This window comes from Tenrec ecaudatus, chromosome 13 (genome assembly GCF_050624435.1).
Source record: "Tenrec ecaudatus isolate mTenEca1 chromosome 13, mTenEca1.hap1, whole genome shotgun sequence".
Lineage (NCBI taxonomy): Eukaryota > Metazoa > Chordata > Mammalia > Afrosoricida > Tenrecidae > Tenrec > Tenrec ecaudatus.
Genome location: NC_134542.1, coordinates 86,006,980 through 86,023,456, shown reverse-complemented (window position 1 = coordinate 86,023,456; position 16,477 = coordinate 86,006,980). Strand labels below are relative to the sequence as shown.

General features: G+C 38.8%; 1 protein-coding gene across 4 annotated transcripts in view; it reads left to right on the top strand.

Annotated features, from left to right (window-relative positions):
- The window catches only part of GALNT13 (polypeptide N-acetylgalactosaminyltransferase 13), a 540,793-nt gene that overhangs the window by 274,904 nt on the left and 249,412 nt on the right, over positions 1-16,477 (top strand). For all 4 annotated transcript variants that reach the window (XM_075529413.1, XM_075529412.1, XM_075529411.1 and 1 more), the window contains 2 exons: positions 11,908-12,074; positions 13,447-13,654. In XM_075529413.1, coding sequence (XP_075385528.1) covers positions 11,908-12,074; positions 13,447-13,654 — 375 coding nt within the window. The remainder of the gene's footprint in view (positions 1-11,907; positions 12,075-13,446; positions 13,655-16,477) is intronic.

Here is a 16,477-nt window from a genome sequence, read left to right as displayed (position 1 = left end):
GACTGGTGGACTCCCTGGAACTGTAGCCCGTGGTCACTTTTCAGGATTGGAATTGAAATCACTCCATGACACAGATTGTAGCCATATCATTGAAAATGTTTATGAAAGGGAACAATGGCACTAGGAGGGATCTCACCTTAGAATAGTCAACCATTGGAAATGGAAGAAGGTGGACAGTTACTCAGGAACCGTCTCTACAAGGATTCAGAAGGAAGGAGGCATGGAAACAGGAAACACAGGGAGGAAGTGGAATCCCTGATGTTGCCTTGTTGGATTGCAATCAGTGAGAGGAAGCAGCCTGTTTTTGAATTTCTAAAGGAAAATCGTCTTTGGAAACCTTCACCCAATTAAGAACAAAATTAACAATCAAAAGACAGATGAAGAATATTTGGACATTAACTTCTGGGCGTTGTTTGATTTTAACATCAGGAAAGGAAGAGCCATCAAAAAAGTTTAAATGGAGAGAATATGGAGTGTTTCATTTTGGTCTGTATGAAGATTTATCTTTGGAAAGAGACTGTTTCCACAGATGCCCCATATTTACTTGATATCATCACTGAGCGGAAGAGAAATGGTACAGGGAGAGGATTCAGTAGTTGGGAAGGATTAAAAGTAATAATAATAACTCAGAGGAATAATAACTGACTTAGAGACTGATTGATGTTGGCAGAGAAGGAAAGGAAAAATTGTCGATGCATCCCAATTTTTTTGCTTTGAATCTCGCTAAATGGTGTCAGAGAACTGAAAAAGACGAGGCCCCTGTGGTTATTGACCTGGTGGTCCCGGTCCACTGATATAAAAGGCGTTGTCATTTTTACTAAGAGATGCAAGCTTTAAAATTTATGAATGGCCCTAGTGGATAAATATGTGGCAAAGTTACTTTAATTATAGTTATCACACTCAATAAATGCATCTACTGTAAACAAAGTATGGTTAAGTACTCTTACTAGCATGGAAGAGTTATATTCAGTGGTTACAGAAGCAGAGCCTCATAAATTAATGTTCCAAAGTCACATAGACCATAGAAGTTACTTTTATGGAATTGTTTACTTTCAGCTGCAAGCTTAGTTATATTTCATTTTAAAATTCAGCAGTTATTCACAATTGAAAGAACATTTAACTTGCTTACACTGTATTCTTGACTTTCTTTCTCATTTTTATGGCTTAAAAAAGACTGTTTATTAACTATTGCCATCATGGAAGTAACAGGAATAAGTGTGTGTTATTGTTATTTATTTGGTAGAAATTAAACTCCCGATCAATTGTGTTTTAAAACATGCAGCCCAGGTGTCAGTAAGGGCATTCATTGTTTCAGTATCAAGAAATTAGTAGTCAAAATTCCTGGAGAATAATCTATGGAAGCCTAGAACCCTTTTAAGATGTATGTAATTTATTTAGACCTATGATTTTATGACCATCTTTGTTCCTGCATTCTCTGTTGCTCACAGGGAAACCAGATATGAACTTTAACTTACTTCTTCAATTAGAGGTTTAATCACAAAAGCACTATACAACCCATTTGTCGATAGATTAGGTCTGATGCACAATCAGAGGGAAGATTGGACTACGCTATAACACTTCAGTCTTTGGTGGGAGAGATGGTCAACTCTGTCTAAAGTTGTGGCTATGCAGGGAGAACATGACCCTCTGGTTTTTTTCCCAGTGAAAACCTATATGCAGAGATTAAGGTAAATTAGCAATAGATCTAACTAAGATCCGAGCCAGCCAGAGAAGTTTAGGGTTAATGGCCGTACATGATTTAGAAGTGAGAGAGAAATAGAATCTTCAGTTCATACTGCTGTTCTGGTCAGACAAGCACAGCACTTCTCAAGCCTGGATGACCTAGATACCAGATAGATTATGGGAACTGCAGTGGAAGCGACAAATAAAATGGAGGCTTAGTTACAGGAATCAAAGAATAAAATTCACCTTCTTAGAACCCATGTCAGTGGTTAGAAGCCAATCTGCAACAAGACAAACTCAATGATTTTGGAGATTGTATATTTAATTTTGAGCCCCAGTGGCATAGTGGGTTAAAAAGCCTTGGGCTGTCAACTGCAAGGTCGGCACTTCAAACCCACCAGACACTCGATGGGAGAAAGGTGAGTCTTTCTGCTCCCGGACAGAGATACAGACTTAGCGACCTTAAGGAGCAGTTCTGCTCTGTACTCTAGGGTCAATCTGAGTTGGAATTAATCTGATGACAGTAAATTTGGATTTCTTAAATATTTTTATATATAATATACACTGCTTCATAATGTGAGACTAGCATAATGATCATTTAATCACATAATTCTCTATATTTTAAGTTGGTCTCCTCAGAGATCCTTCAGGGTAGGTATGGCTGCTGTTCTACTCTGGTCTCGGTACTGAAAAAAAAGTGAAATTTATGGAGGTTGTTAACATATCTCAACTGATGGAATAAAGATGCCAACAAGTCTTTCAACTACTGAGCTTGGTCCACTATGTTCAAATAGGAATAATATTACTTAGACTTGAGGATAAGGTGTTATAAGCTAAAGTATATTTTTGCCATTCCTTAGTTCTTATATATTTGTTTGTCTTGGTTTGAAAAGCTAGGAAAACAAAATCAATTCAAGCTATGCAAAATCGTTTCACAATGGTACATCTCTAGTTTAAAGTATAAAGAGCCCCACTGGCACAGTGGGTTAAGCATCAAGTTGCTAACCAGAAGGCCAGCAGTCACAGCCCACCAAGCATGATGACAGAGGAAGAGGAGGCTGTCGGTTCCTATCAGAATGTATCACGTCAGAAAGCAGAGGAGCGGGTCTGCTCTAGCTACAGGGTCTCTGTGATCAGAATTGACTAGATAGCAATGTGTGGGCTAGCCTAGATTATTGCAATGATAAAATATCATGAGGACACTGATCCAATAATACATGAAATAAGAGCCTGCCTCCCCGTGACATTTTCATTAATTTCTTCTGTTACTAAATATATATTTTTGAGACATATAGTTTGTTCGATTCTGGAGAGTCACTAACAAATAAATGTTTTTTCTTTCTTTTTAAGACACCCCTAGTCAATTACCTGTCGTTGATTTATGGTGAAAAAAGGAGCGGGCTGTATTGTTTTCTCTGGGATTACAGGACAGAAGGAAGTTGACAGACTTCTAGTTACTTCCAGTCAAGTAATCTCCAACCAGGAATCTCAATGACTGATTTCAAACAAAAGCCACAAATACAAGGGAATTTGGGGGGGGGGGGAATGTTCTTCAGAGTAATCTCACTTTTTTCAACAATCTTAAAAAGTAAAAGTAAGAAACATGGAGTGTAGCCAATAGAAAATTAGCCAAGGATTAGCACAGATCCCATATAGGTTGCAAATAAAGGCATTTGAGATGTTGAATAAAAATCTGATTCTATTTTACTTGAATTTCCTGGTTAATTGTGACTCATGGGGACTTATTTTTAGAAGGCCTTATATAGAAAGGGAACTCACGGTCAGTTTGACTCAGAATGACCCTGTAAGACAGGGTGGAATTGCCCTGTGAGTTTCTGAGACTGTAATTTTTTTACGAGTAGAAAATCCTGTCTTCCTATTATAGAACAGGCTGGTGGTTTTGAATTTTCGATCTCCCAGTTAGCTGTCCGGCTTGTAACCACGACACCACCTGGATGTAACCACAACCAGCGTGTCAAAACTGGGGCACAATCAAGAGCTTCCTTTTATTTGCCAGCCCAGGTTGTTCAGTTAGTATGAAAGCATCTTCTTTCTGTTGGCCATGTTTTCTTTTCCTGGACCCATGGAGAAGGGTAGCGCTTCCTCTGGGTATGTGAAGGCTAATTATTAGGAAACGTGGTGATTACCCATATGCTGCAAAGCAGTGCAATTCACTTAGCTCTTAACAAAAAGAACTATATCAAGAATTTGCGTTGCAAGTCTTATATTTTTAATTACTGTTATTAATCATCTTTGCCTGAGGCAGTGAAAAGTAACCATTGACTCACGGAGGAGCCCTCTACCCAGCCATGGGAAGGAGTGCCACAGTCTTTGTTTTAAGGCCGAATACTGTTGCTTGTAACCAAGGCACTGTGTAATTACGGACCGTTTGTTATTTCACAATCTCATCTTACTGTCTATGTTTCTCATTTTGATGTGGAATGTTGTGGTTAGTAGCTTATCTGCAAACATTAGTATGGTTTTGAAAAGGACGACATCAAATTTTAACTGTTTATGTTCCCATAATATGTACACTGCCAAAAGGAGAGATGGTAAGTAGCTACATTGTCTTGCTGAGTTTTCTTGTTCCAGACATGGGAAGCATACTTTTATCCCTACAGTCTCTTCACAGTAGCACGGCTAGATGTATTTCTCATATATTTATCAATAATAGATAAAACACTGGACCAACATTGTGTACATCCGCAGGAGAGAGAAACTGCAAATAAAACGAGACTTTCTGAGCTCCCATGCTCACCCTCTGAGGGAATAATGTCTTATTCGTTTCAATCCATGTAAATAAAAAGGTAATACTGGCCTCATCATCTCGTGTGAAGCGATTACAAGGAGGCCAAAAGTTTTACATCTATTTTAAATAACTATCTCTCGTTCATTAATTTGCTGCACAAATGAATTTCAAAGCGGCCAGCTGCTGCCGTCTAGCGGCCTGGTCCTGGGATGGGTAATGCTTTTGAGTGCTCATCCCTCTGTCAGCGATTTGAACCCACCAATGCGACTCTCTGCCCCCGGGAAGAGTTAGAACAGCGCTTCTCAGCCTCACTGATGCCGCTGCGACCCTTCATATCGTTCCTCACGCGGTGGTGACCCCCAACCATCATGTGATTTCCGATGCTCCTTCGTGACTGTCATTTTGCTACTGTTATGAATCGTCATGTAAATATCCAATCTGCAGGATGCATTTTCATTGTTAGAAATTGAACATCATGAAAGCATAGTGATTCATCACAAAACAATATGACATTATTATATTGTGAAATATTTATTTCTAATAACAAATCAATGAAATTTTGTCTTGAAGCATTGCACGCTGGGTACTTGTCTGAGGGTTTTTCCGCATGTGGGCGGACCAAACATGGAGACAGAGAGATGAGTTGTGTCTCGGTTCCTGAGACCATTGGAAATATGTATTTTCCAATGGTCTTAGGTGATCCCTGTGAAAGGGTCGTTTGACTCCCAAAGGGGTCGCAATCCACAGGTTGAGAACCACTGATTTATATCTTCAGAAACCCACAAGAGCAGTTCTACTCTGTCCATAGGTTGGTTATGAGTTAGAATCACTGAACTGTATGACAATGAGACATTTGTATTAAATAATACTAGGTGAAAATCCCCTACTTTTGCTAAACATTTGAATCATTAAGGTAGTTTAACAACAAAAAACACCCCATTGGCTGTAACCGTGTGCCAGACATTTCAGTCTAAATCAGATTTTCTGTTGCTATAAGCCATACACCAGTTTTCTTTTCTCGAAGCTCATGAAGCATTTCCAATGTGTGTCCAAGATTGAACTACGCATGTATTATTGCAGAATTAAAAGAGAACACATTTTCAATATTTACAATCATTATAGATTCAAGGTGTTACAATATAGTAAAAATATAAACTATTGCCATGATAATAGTTTGTATTTTTTATTTCTGATTTTAATGAAATACCAGATTTTAAGAAGTTGATTTTATCCATGGACATAGAAGTATTCCTTTCAAATCGATAAAAATTACCAGTTTGTCACATTTTCTTAACGTGATTACATGTATGGTATACCTCCATAATAAAGTGAATTTCTGCCAATCTCACTACCATTGAGTCGATTCTGACTCATGGCAACCCTACAGCACAGAGGAGAACTGCCCTGTGGATTTCTGAGACTGTACCTCCTTATGGGAGTAGAAAGCCCCGTCTGGTTTCAAACACTAACACTGTGGTTAGAATAGCCCAAGACATATCCTACTATGCCTCCCTCCACCACCACCATCGCCAGGGGGCAGAGTCAGTCCAGCTCATGGTCTCTGGTGAAGCAGTGCATTAAGCATTGGGCTGCTAGCCGGAAGCTTAGCAGTTTGAAACCACTAACCACTCTGAAAGAGAAAGATGAGGGATTCCCCTCCCGCTCAGACTGACAAATATTTAACAAATATTTTAGAGAAGAATATTTGGTCAGAATGCAAATGTTTTAAGGGGAAAGTGACTTCCTATGTTTAGTTTTATTGAAATTATAATAAAAGGTTATTTTTGTTTGATTTAAAGAAATATTGTGAGTGTTAGAATAAGATATACTTTAACTCAAATGTGTCTTCTTCCTAATTTCTCAAACCCCAATGATATCCTTTAATATATCTTGCATGATATGTAATATAAAATGTTGATAATTATTGCTATTATTACTTTATTATTTCACACATCACTGAACTAGCCAACCTGAGGTTGTATTTTTTGCTTGGGCTTACTAGACAGAATTTATTTTACATTGGTACATAAAATCATGGCATATCTTACTATAGTGGAAATCACGATTTTGCTGAAATATAGGCAACAGAAACTATATAATGCAAAATGCTTACTCATATAAGTCTATGCTTTTAAGAAATGGACATATTAAACAATTAATTTTATAACTTAAACTATCCTAGTACACAATGTCTTCTCAGCTCAATAACTATGTCTTTACAGTGGAAGAAGAACTAATGTAAATACTAGTCACATTTTGTTTTTATGCCACATTACGTAATGACATAAAGGAAATGCTCTGAAATTATATATAATAGCTGTATTAATGGTAAATTAGTTCATTATAACTTTGACAGATACAATAAATACACAATTATCATGTGCAAGTACATTTCTATTTAATTATCAAAACAAAGTACATAAAATAAGTTGGCATAGCTAATTATCTGCTTTTTGATGGACACTTTAAATTATTTATCTAAAAGTGAATATATCATCCATATTCTTTTGTTATCATTTAATAGAGCATACATATATTACGGTATAGAATAAAGCATTTTTTTCTTTTCTGCAAGCCTGTGGAAGCCAACGGTTGTGACAGTTTCATTGCTTCCAGCCTGTGTTCCCAGCGTCAGTCGATGTGGCATGCCTTTCCACACACTGATGATCAGGAGGCTGGTGCTGCTGACAGTGATCCTGACCATGCTGTTACGAGCATCTCAGTGGGATGTGCTTTTTTGTTGCAACAGATTAAGGGAGACCTGAGGGAAATGGTGGTGAGCAATTTTCTGACTTTGCAAGGTGCATTTATTGATGCATTTCTTGAGGTTGAGAGTCAAATTATAAAGCACATAGAAATCATTTGAGTCTTGCAGCCAGGGTGAAGAGAAAAAAAACGAAAAATCAAACTCCCCCTGCCTATAATTTGATTTTTCTAGTAGGCACAATATCTTAGAAATTGTGGGCACTTAATAAATGTTTGTCAAATAAGATATATAGACCAAATGCTATAATAGGGTATACTCACATTCTTACTTTGACGTATTGCAGAATGCATTGTTGAATAGGTGATATTTTAGTTTGTTTCAAAAGATACTTAACATACACAGTTTTATTATATTCCCTCATCTCCTAAATCTTATTGGCTTTTTAAATTTATGAGTGAAGGAAAATTAGCTGTCATGATGCTATATTGTATCATGTTTTTGGTGGCTCGTGAGTGCTTGATTAATTTTATTTTATGCAATTGTTTTTGTCTTTTTCTCCAGAAGATTTTATTTTAAAAAATTACATCAAGCTGCATAAAATTCTCCTGTTCTTGATTTCTGGTAATGTCTTTTGATAGTCTATAATCAGGATGATTAAAGATTACATGACCACAAGTATGTTAACTTTGTGCTGAGCAGCTAGAGGAGTACACAGATTATTTAGCAGAATTTATAATTTTGGATTGCTTGAAAAAATAATGTGGGCTTCATTGGACTCATAAAGGAGCCCTGGTGGCATTGTGGGTTAGACGATTGGCTGCAAAGCTCAAGGGCCATGGTTCAATCCCCCAGCTGATCCTTGGGATAAAGATGAGGTTTTCTGCTCCCTTAAAGATTTACTGTCTCAGGTCTGAGGAGCCAGCCCCAATCCCAACTACATGGACACCTGCCCCTCGCCCTAGAAGAATTTATTTCAGAGGACAGCACTGAAGCTGCATCTCAGGGAGAGGGACATGTCTGATCAGAGCACACAGGAGCAAATGAAGGGGGAGGAAGAGAGAGTGGACCACAACCTGGCCCACCAAGCCTTGAGGACTATATTCCCGCTCAGAGCAGCCAATGCACGGAGGGAACCACATGGCTGGCCCCACTATGAGACACGACTTCCCTTACTGATCCATGGAACAACACTGGAGCCACAGTGTGGGAATTGCGCCTGATCTGATCCCACCACACCGAGGCAAAACACGGTGTGCAACAGAACAGCAAAGGAAGCAGAGGAACGAAGTCCCCAGGGAACACCACAAATAGACTCTGGGGCCAGGTCTTGGCACCCCATCTGACTCAACCGGAAAACACTCCTAAAGGCCAACAAACAGTCCTTGAACTAACTACAGGGTTTTTTTTCTTTTATTGTTTTTTTTTTGTCATTGGCTTTTTCTTGTTATTGTTTTGCTTTCTTTTGTTGCTTTGTTTTGTTCTGTCTTGTTTTGTGCATGTTATTATCTCTGCAGGTATGTTTATATAAAATAGGCTGGATGAATAATCTAGAGGAGAAAACAATGGGACTGATGGTTCCAGGGGACCTGAGAGATGGGGAATGAAGTGGGGAGGAGGTGGTGTTAACAAACCCAGGCACAAGGCAACAACAAGTGATTTAAATCAGTGGTGAGGATGGTGTAGGAGGCCTGGTAGGGTGTGATCAAGGGTAATGTAACTGAGAGGAATTAACCGAAACCCAAATGTAGGCTGAGCATGATGTGGGACAAGTGGAAAGTAAAAGGAAATAGAGGAAAGAGCTAGGAGGCAAAAGACATGTATAGAGGTCTAAATAAAGACATATACATATGCAAGTATATTTATAAGGATAGGGAAATAGATCTCTGTGCATACATATATACAGGTTTAGTATTAAGGTAGCAGATGAGCACTGGGCCTCCACTCAAGTACTCCCTCAGTGCAAGAACACTTTGTTCTATTAAACTGGCATTCCATGATGCTCACCTTGACACGATCACAGAAGACAAAGCGGGTGCATAAGCTGATGGAGCCCGGCTATCAAAAGATATAGCATTTCAGGTCTTAAAGGCTTGAAGGCAAACAAGCGGCCATCTAGTTTAGAAGCAACAAAGCCCACATGGAAGAAACACACCAGCCTGTGTGATCACAAGGTGCCCAAGGGATCAGTTATCAGGCATCAAAGAATAAAAAAAACCATATCACTGTGAATGAGGGGAGTGCAGATTGGGGACCCAAGACTCATCTATAGGCCACTGAACATCTCCTTACAGAAGGGCCACAGGGAGGAGAAAAGCCAGTCGGGGTGCCATGTAGCAATGATGAAACACAACTTTCCTCTAGTTCCTAAATGCTTCCTTCCCTCATCCCCCGCTAACATACTCCCAATTATACTTTATAAATCTGGCTAGACCAGAGGATGTACACTGGTACATATAGGAACCAGAAACACAGGGAATCCAGGACAGATGATCCCTTCAGGACCAGTTGTGAGAGTGGTGATACCGGGAGGGTGGAAGGAGGGTGGAGTGGAAAGGGGGAACCGATTACAAAGACCTACGTATAAACTCCCCCCTGGGGGATGGACGACAGAAAAGTGGGTGAAGGGAAATGGCGGACAGTGTAAGATATGACAAAATAATAATTTATAAATTATCAAGGGCTCAAGAGGGAGTGGGGAGCGGAGAGAGAGGGGAAAAATGAGGAGCTGATACCAAGAGTTCAAGCAGAAAGCAAATGTTTTGAGAACGATGATGGCACATACAAATGTGCTCGACACAATGGTTGTATCTATGAATTGTGATAAGAGTTGTACAAACCCCCCAAAATGATTAAAAAAAGATTTACTGTCTCAGTCACCCATTGAGATGTTTTACTCTGTCCTCTCAGGTAGCTATGAGTCAGAATCAACTATATAACCCTGGTTTTTCTTCGGGGTTGGATTCTGAAGCAAAGTTAAAAGCTTTTCAAAATATCATTATTTTCTAAAATGATGACATTTTTTTAGTAGCTCCTTACCTATCTGTGCTCCAGGGATCACAAGCATTTGGATCAACTGGGAATTTTTAGAGATGTAGAATCTTAGGGTCTATCGCAAACTTATTGAATTCAATATGACTTCAAATCCCCAGGTGTTCCTAGGAATCGAAAAGTTTTAGAAGCACTGATAGCTTAGTCTTTCGTTGATCTCTTATTTTTATAATAAAATTGATGTGTGGATTGTTATGAGAGCTGGAACAGTCCCCAATAAAATAAGGCACTACATTAGATTATATAAAGTCTTCCCAGAATGTATGTCAACTCAGAGACTGTGGATATGACCTTATTTGAAAATAGGCTATTGAGAGAAGTGATCAAATTAAAGTGAGGTCATACTTGATCAGGTTGGACTCTAATCCAATGATTTCACCATTTCTGTCCAGTAGATTCTAGTTCATAGTGACCTCCACGAAATTGCCCCTCTTCATACAAGAAGATCACGTCATATTTCTTCCCCTAAGTGACTGGTGGCTTCACACCACTAACCTTTTAGGAAGCTGCTTAACATTTAACCACTATGCCATCAGGGTCTCGTATCCACTGGCTAATTTCCATGTAAGAAGAGGGAAATTTGCACACAGAAATGCATACAGAGAATCAGTTCTGTAAAGATAGAGGCATAAATTTCAGTGAGTGCTGTAACTTCAAGCAAAGGGCTCTCAGGTATGACGAGCAATCACCAGAAGCAGACACGGGCAAGGGTAGAATATTTACTAGAACTTTTTGAAATTGTGTCCCTGCAATACCTTGATTTTTAGCCTTCAGAAGTATGAGAGAATACATTTCAATTGCTGTAAAACACCGGTTTGTGGTACTTTGTTACAGTAGCTTTAGAAATCTACACAGGTATTAAATGGGAATCTGAAATAAGGTATCTATCATCCTAGACTTACCCGTTGGATTGTTAGTTCAAATGGCAGTTTGAAAACACCAGGCTCCACAGGACAGAGATGAGATTTTCTATTCCCAAGAGATTTAGTCTTGGAAACCAACAGGGCCAGATCTACCCTGCCCTATAGGTTTGCTACGAGTCAAAATTAGCTCATGGCAGTGAGATTTTTCTATGGATAGCATTTACAAATCGAATGAAAAACATTCATTTTACAGGCTTCAAACCCCTCTGAATATGTGTCTTTTAATATTCTTGACTGATTTATAAAAAAAACAAACAACTCTCAACAAAAATAAAATTCTGTCCATTGAATGAGTTCTTTATTCTCTGTTGTCACTGATCTTGTGTCTACAGGCTCAAATTATTATTTTAGATTCTTAAACTCATGAGAATCATGATGCTTTGTTCCCTATAGGAATTAAAATAAAAGAGAAAATAATAATTATGCATATTTCATTTTCCAAATGCCAAGTGATTACTCAGAGCATGTCTGAAAAGAAAATAATTTTAGGTATTTATAAAATGCTTTCTTAGTGATGAGCTTTCAAGATTAAAGTCATGTGACTACTGGTGTTTTGGATTCTTGGGATCAGAATAAAGGACCATGGTGGTGCCATGGGTTAAGCACAGGGTTGCCAAGCTGAAAGTCAGCATTTTCACACACCAGACAACAAGGTGAGGTTTTCCTCTCCATTATAGATTTATGATCTGAAGGAGCAGTTGGCCGATAGGGTCACTATAAGTCAGAATAAACTATAGATGGGTGATCAGAATGAAAAATAAAGTGATTTTCATGCTCTCTTCTTCACTGTTTTTCAGATGCAAGACAAAGGTCTACCCTGACGACCTTCCCAACACGAGTGTAGTGATAGTGTTTCATAACGAGGCTTGGAGCACCCTGCTGAGAACCGTGCACAGTGTCATCAACCGTTCCCCACACTATCTGCTCTCTGAGGTTATCTTGGTGGATGATGCCAGTGAAAGAGGTATAACTGTTTGTCTTATATAATTTTAATTAGTGTGTTAGTCCCGGTAGACTAGCGAAACAAATTCATAAACATGCATATGTGTATGTGTATAGGAGAGAGTTTTATGTAAAGGGTGATTGTACATTAAGAAAGCATCCCTTCCCAGTCCAGTCCAAGCCCAGATGTCTGATACCAATCTAGAAAGTTCTCTTCAGACTCATGAAACACATGCAATGACACCGAATGCAGGATGATCACAGGCCAGTAGAAAGTCTTTGGATCCAGTGGTGTTGTAAGCATCTCAGAGCTGGCAGGAGTCTCCACATAGCTTCTCCAGCTTCCTGGGCTGCATCAGGGTAGGTCCATGTGGCTTCTCCTCAGGGATATCTCTCAGGGAGTCAGCAGAGAGAGAGAATGTCTCCTGACTCCAAGGAGGAAAACTAGGAATTCCCGGAATTCTCAGGAGAAGGCCATGTCCACACAGATACTTCATGGGTTATATCTTGATTGATAGGCTAGATTCCACCCCTTCACTCATAAGCTTCTCAAGTCCCAAATTGACACCATATTATGTAACTACCATAATTAGAAAGGCTGATAATGATGATCAAAGACATAGCTGATGAACAATTTGTATGTGCAAGTTACCCACAAGCACCTATAATATTTTCATCAGCATACTTTATCAATGTCAGCTATACAAGAAGTAATGATTTCTTTCATGTACTCTCATGACTCCATTTGGTTCTTCCTGTTGTTCGAAAAGGGGTCTCAGTGGTGTATTGGAGTAAGTCATGCATTGCTAACCGCAAGGTTGATGGTTCAAGCCTCCAGGTTGATGGTTCAACCTTGTTGATGGTTTAAGCCACTTCTTAGGAAACAGATGAACCTTCTCCTCCAATTATCTCAGAAACCTGAGGGAGCACTTCTCTTCAGTTCTACAGGGTGACTCTATGACAGTGACCTTGAACTTTTAAGCTAATCTGAGAAATCGGCAAAACATATCTTTCAAAAAGTTCCAGTGTTTACCTTCTTTTTTACAACCCATATAATTACGTTACTGAGAATTTATGTGACTTCCTTGCCTTCTCTTCTTTTCATCAGACAAAAGCAAATAACCTCTAATTCAAGAGACTGTGTTTTCCATTGTGACCAAGTTTTCAAAATTAGAGTGTAGAATCATATTAACTTCTGATTTTATCCTTATACTTGTCAGCCAAGTATCACAGAGGGTAGATAGGTAGAGTGATTGATGCAAACTCTCTATCTTTATTTCATCTAATGAGAACAAATAAACAAATGGATAATAAGAATTTGACCCTGATCTTTGCGTATTGCTTTTCTCCCAGTGCAGTAGCTCTGTACAACAGTCTCTAATTGTATGTTACAGATTTTCTCAAGTTGACATTAGAGAATTATGTGAAAAATTTGGAAGTGCCAGTAAAAATTATTAGGATGGAAGAGCGCTCCGGGTTAATACGTGCCCGCCTTCGCGGAGCAGCTGCTTCAAAAGGGCAGGTCATAACTTTTCTGGATGCACATTGTGAATGCACTTTCGGATGGCTGGAACCCTTGCTGGCCAGAATAAAGGAAGACAGGTAGGAAATAATGTTGCATGTTTCTCTGGGTTTTGTCTGAACCTTAGGACAATCCTGCTATCCCCCAGAACTCCCTTGCTTCAGTTATCAGAAGGATTAGTCTCTAGCCTTAAAAAATTGCTTTTGTTGTTTTAATAAATAAAATCTTGTCTTATTTATGCTGGATGTGGTGGGGCACTTGATTGATAAAATTGCCAAATAAGTCAAACAAGAAAAGACGTGTTGAATATATATATATGGAGAAAAAGATCAGTTCAATTTGAAGTAGTATCGTATTTGATAAAGCACATTTTGAAAGCACCACATTGATTCTTACAACCTCTGATGAGGTAGGTAATGCATCTATTCTTATCTGTAGCTAGTAGGAAGAAACAAAGGAGTAAAACACATTGCCTTCCTGCTTACTGAATATTCTGATAACATCAATAACAATTCACTTTTCCCCATTTCAAGATCAGGGGTCTTTTTCCCGTATCAACACCCTCAGTCAGAATCTAGTTCAAATACCTTGAGGACCTTAAAAACAGATGTGCATTTAAACAGTTACATACCCCCCACTGGCAAACAAGCCATGCTTGGAAACAATATGCACAGCATCATTATAACCATAGCAAACTGTACTCATTTAAAAATCTTGCCACTTTGTATGTAGACATCTGAAAATTTTATTAACCCTTCAAAAAATTAAAATTCCTTAATGAAAATTTCTTCTGATTATGATGCTACAAGGTATCAGCTTTATTTTTCAGATATTCATAAACACTGAAATAAATGAATACAAATTGCAAGTCCCTAATGCTGCCAACCATCTTAAAAGCCTATCTAGCAAGATTTACATAACACTCCTTGCATAGTCATTTCACCTACAATAGAAAGCGCTCTCTGGACTTGAAGTTTTTAATTACACATCTAAGACATATGCTCCTTAGCCTAACCTAGCACAGGCACATCACATAAATGACAGGATTTGGTTCTTGCCAGGAAGATGGATGGAGACTGTCAGTAAAATGAACCATAGCAGTTGAAGTTAGCAGTAGGAACCGTTCAGTAAGCTGAGTGTAATACATAGCTAATTACAGTTTTCCACTCTATGTGTCCCACCATACCCACAGGAGGGTAAGCTTGCAAAATAAGCAGAATTTGGAGCATCTAACATGCATTTACTAGCCAATTTTCATATACTATCATTCTTTTGAAAACACAAATTTTATTTTCAAGTTGGGAGATTTTAATATAATATTGTCTTAATGTAGACATGCACAAGAGATTTATTCCTAAGTCAATAACACATTTAAATTATAGTCACAGATAGAAGTTAACTCTAAACTGTTGTTCTGGACATTAATTCTAGTAGGGTGTTGTCATAACCAACCAGTTACAATCAAGTTGATCTGATTCATGACAATTCTGTATGTGTCCAAGAAAAACTGTCTTCATTCTCTCTCTCTCTCTCTCTCTCCCTCCCTCCCTCCCTCCCCACCCTCCCTCTCCCCTTTTCTTTATAATCCAAGAAAGGCTATTTATTGGTGGAATTTCAGATGTGAGAGTTGGAGGGTTCCCACTGATAAACTAAAAATTACATCTTCTATAGAATCATCTGTTTCCTTTTCCTTCTGTATATATGACATAATTTGCTAGGAACTGGAGTGCAAGTTGTTCTTGACTCAATTTTTTTGGCTGTTTTTAAAAATAATATATTATGGCATAAGTAAACACTTACAAACCAAGTTAGTTTTCCAGCCAGCAATTCATATGCATAACTGGTTGCAATCCCTGTTAGTACACTCCCCAATTTCACGTCTGTCTGTCCATTTCCATTCGTCCAGTTTCCCCCTGCCCCCCCCAATCCTCTCCACTCCACCCCACCCCTGCCTTCTGCTTCCTTTGGGAAAATGCTGCTCTTAGGATCATGTCCGTGATTTTTTCTGAGCCTGACTTTATAGAATAAGAGGTGACTTTTCAGAGAGGCTTCAGTTATATGTGAGAAGTTTAAGACCATTGTTTTGGGGTTCTAGCATTTTCTATGAGACTAATAAATGTAGCTGGTGTTTTATGAGTTTATAAATTGAATTTTGTCCCACCTTTTGCCCTTTTATATCCGGGATTTCTAAGAAGATCCTGGTCAGATCAGAAGGTAATTGTAGCCAGACACTCTCTAGTTCTTCTGGTCTCGGGTTAGTAGAGGCTGTGGTCCCGGGGATCTATTACGCATTTGAACAATTTCTCCCCGCCCCTCTGGAATCTCTGGTTTTCCTCTTCCTTCTTTGCTCTGGACAAAAAGAGACCTATAGTTGTGACTTACAAAGTACTCACAACTTTTAAGGCCCTAGCCGCTACTCACCACAATTAAGATGTAGAACATTCTCTTTATATCCATGTTCTCCCACACTGGTTCAGCTTACATAACTGGCGATATATCCATGCACACAGTATTATTTGTTATGAATGTTGCAGGATTATATATGTAATAGCTTTTCCATTGCTGCCTTTCAGTGACATCTTTGAACTTTGGCTATGTTATCCTGACATCCACTATGTTGTGTGTTGTCCTTTTGTCACCAAAGTTGGCATGTGTATACTACCTTATTGATTCTTCCCCTCTTCCCGTCCAATCCCTGGTTCCCCCAAATATTGTTTCTCCTTGTGGGTAAACCTCTTCTTGACCTGTCATAATAGTAATCTCACAAGGTATCTCTCCTTTTGTGATTGGCTTATTGCACTCAGCACGTTCTCTGGATCCTTCCATGTTGTGAGATATTTTGTGGACTTACGATTGTTTTAACGCTGTGCTAAAAGATATGTAACTCCAGTGTATGCATGCAC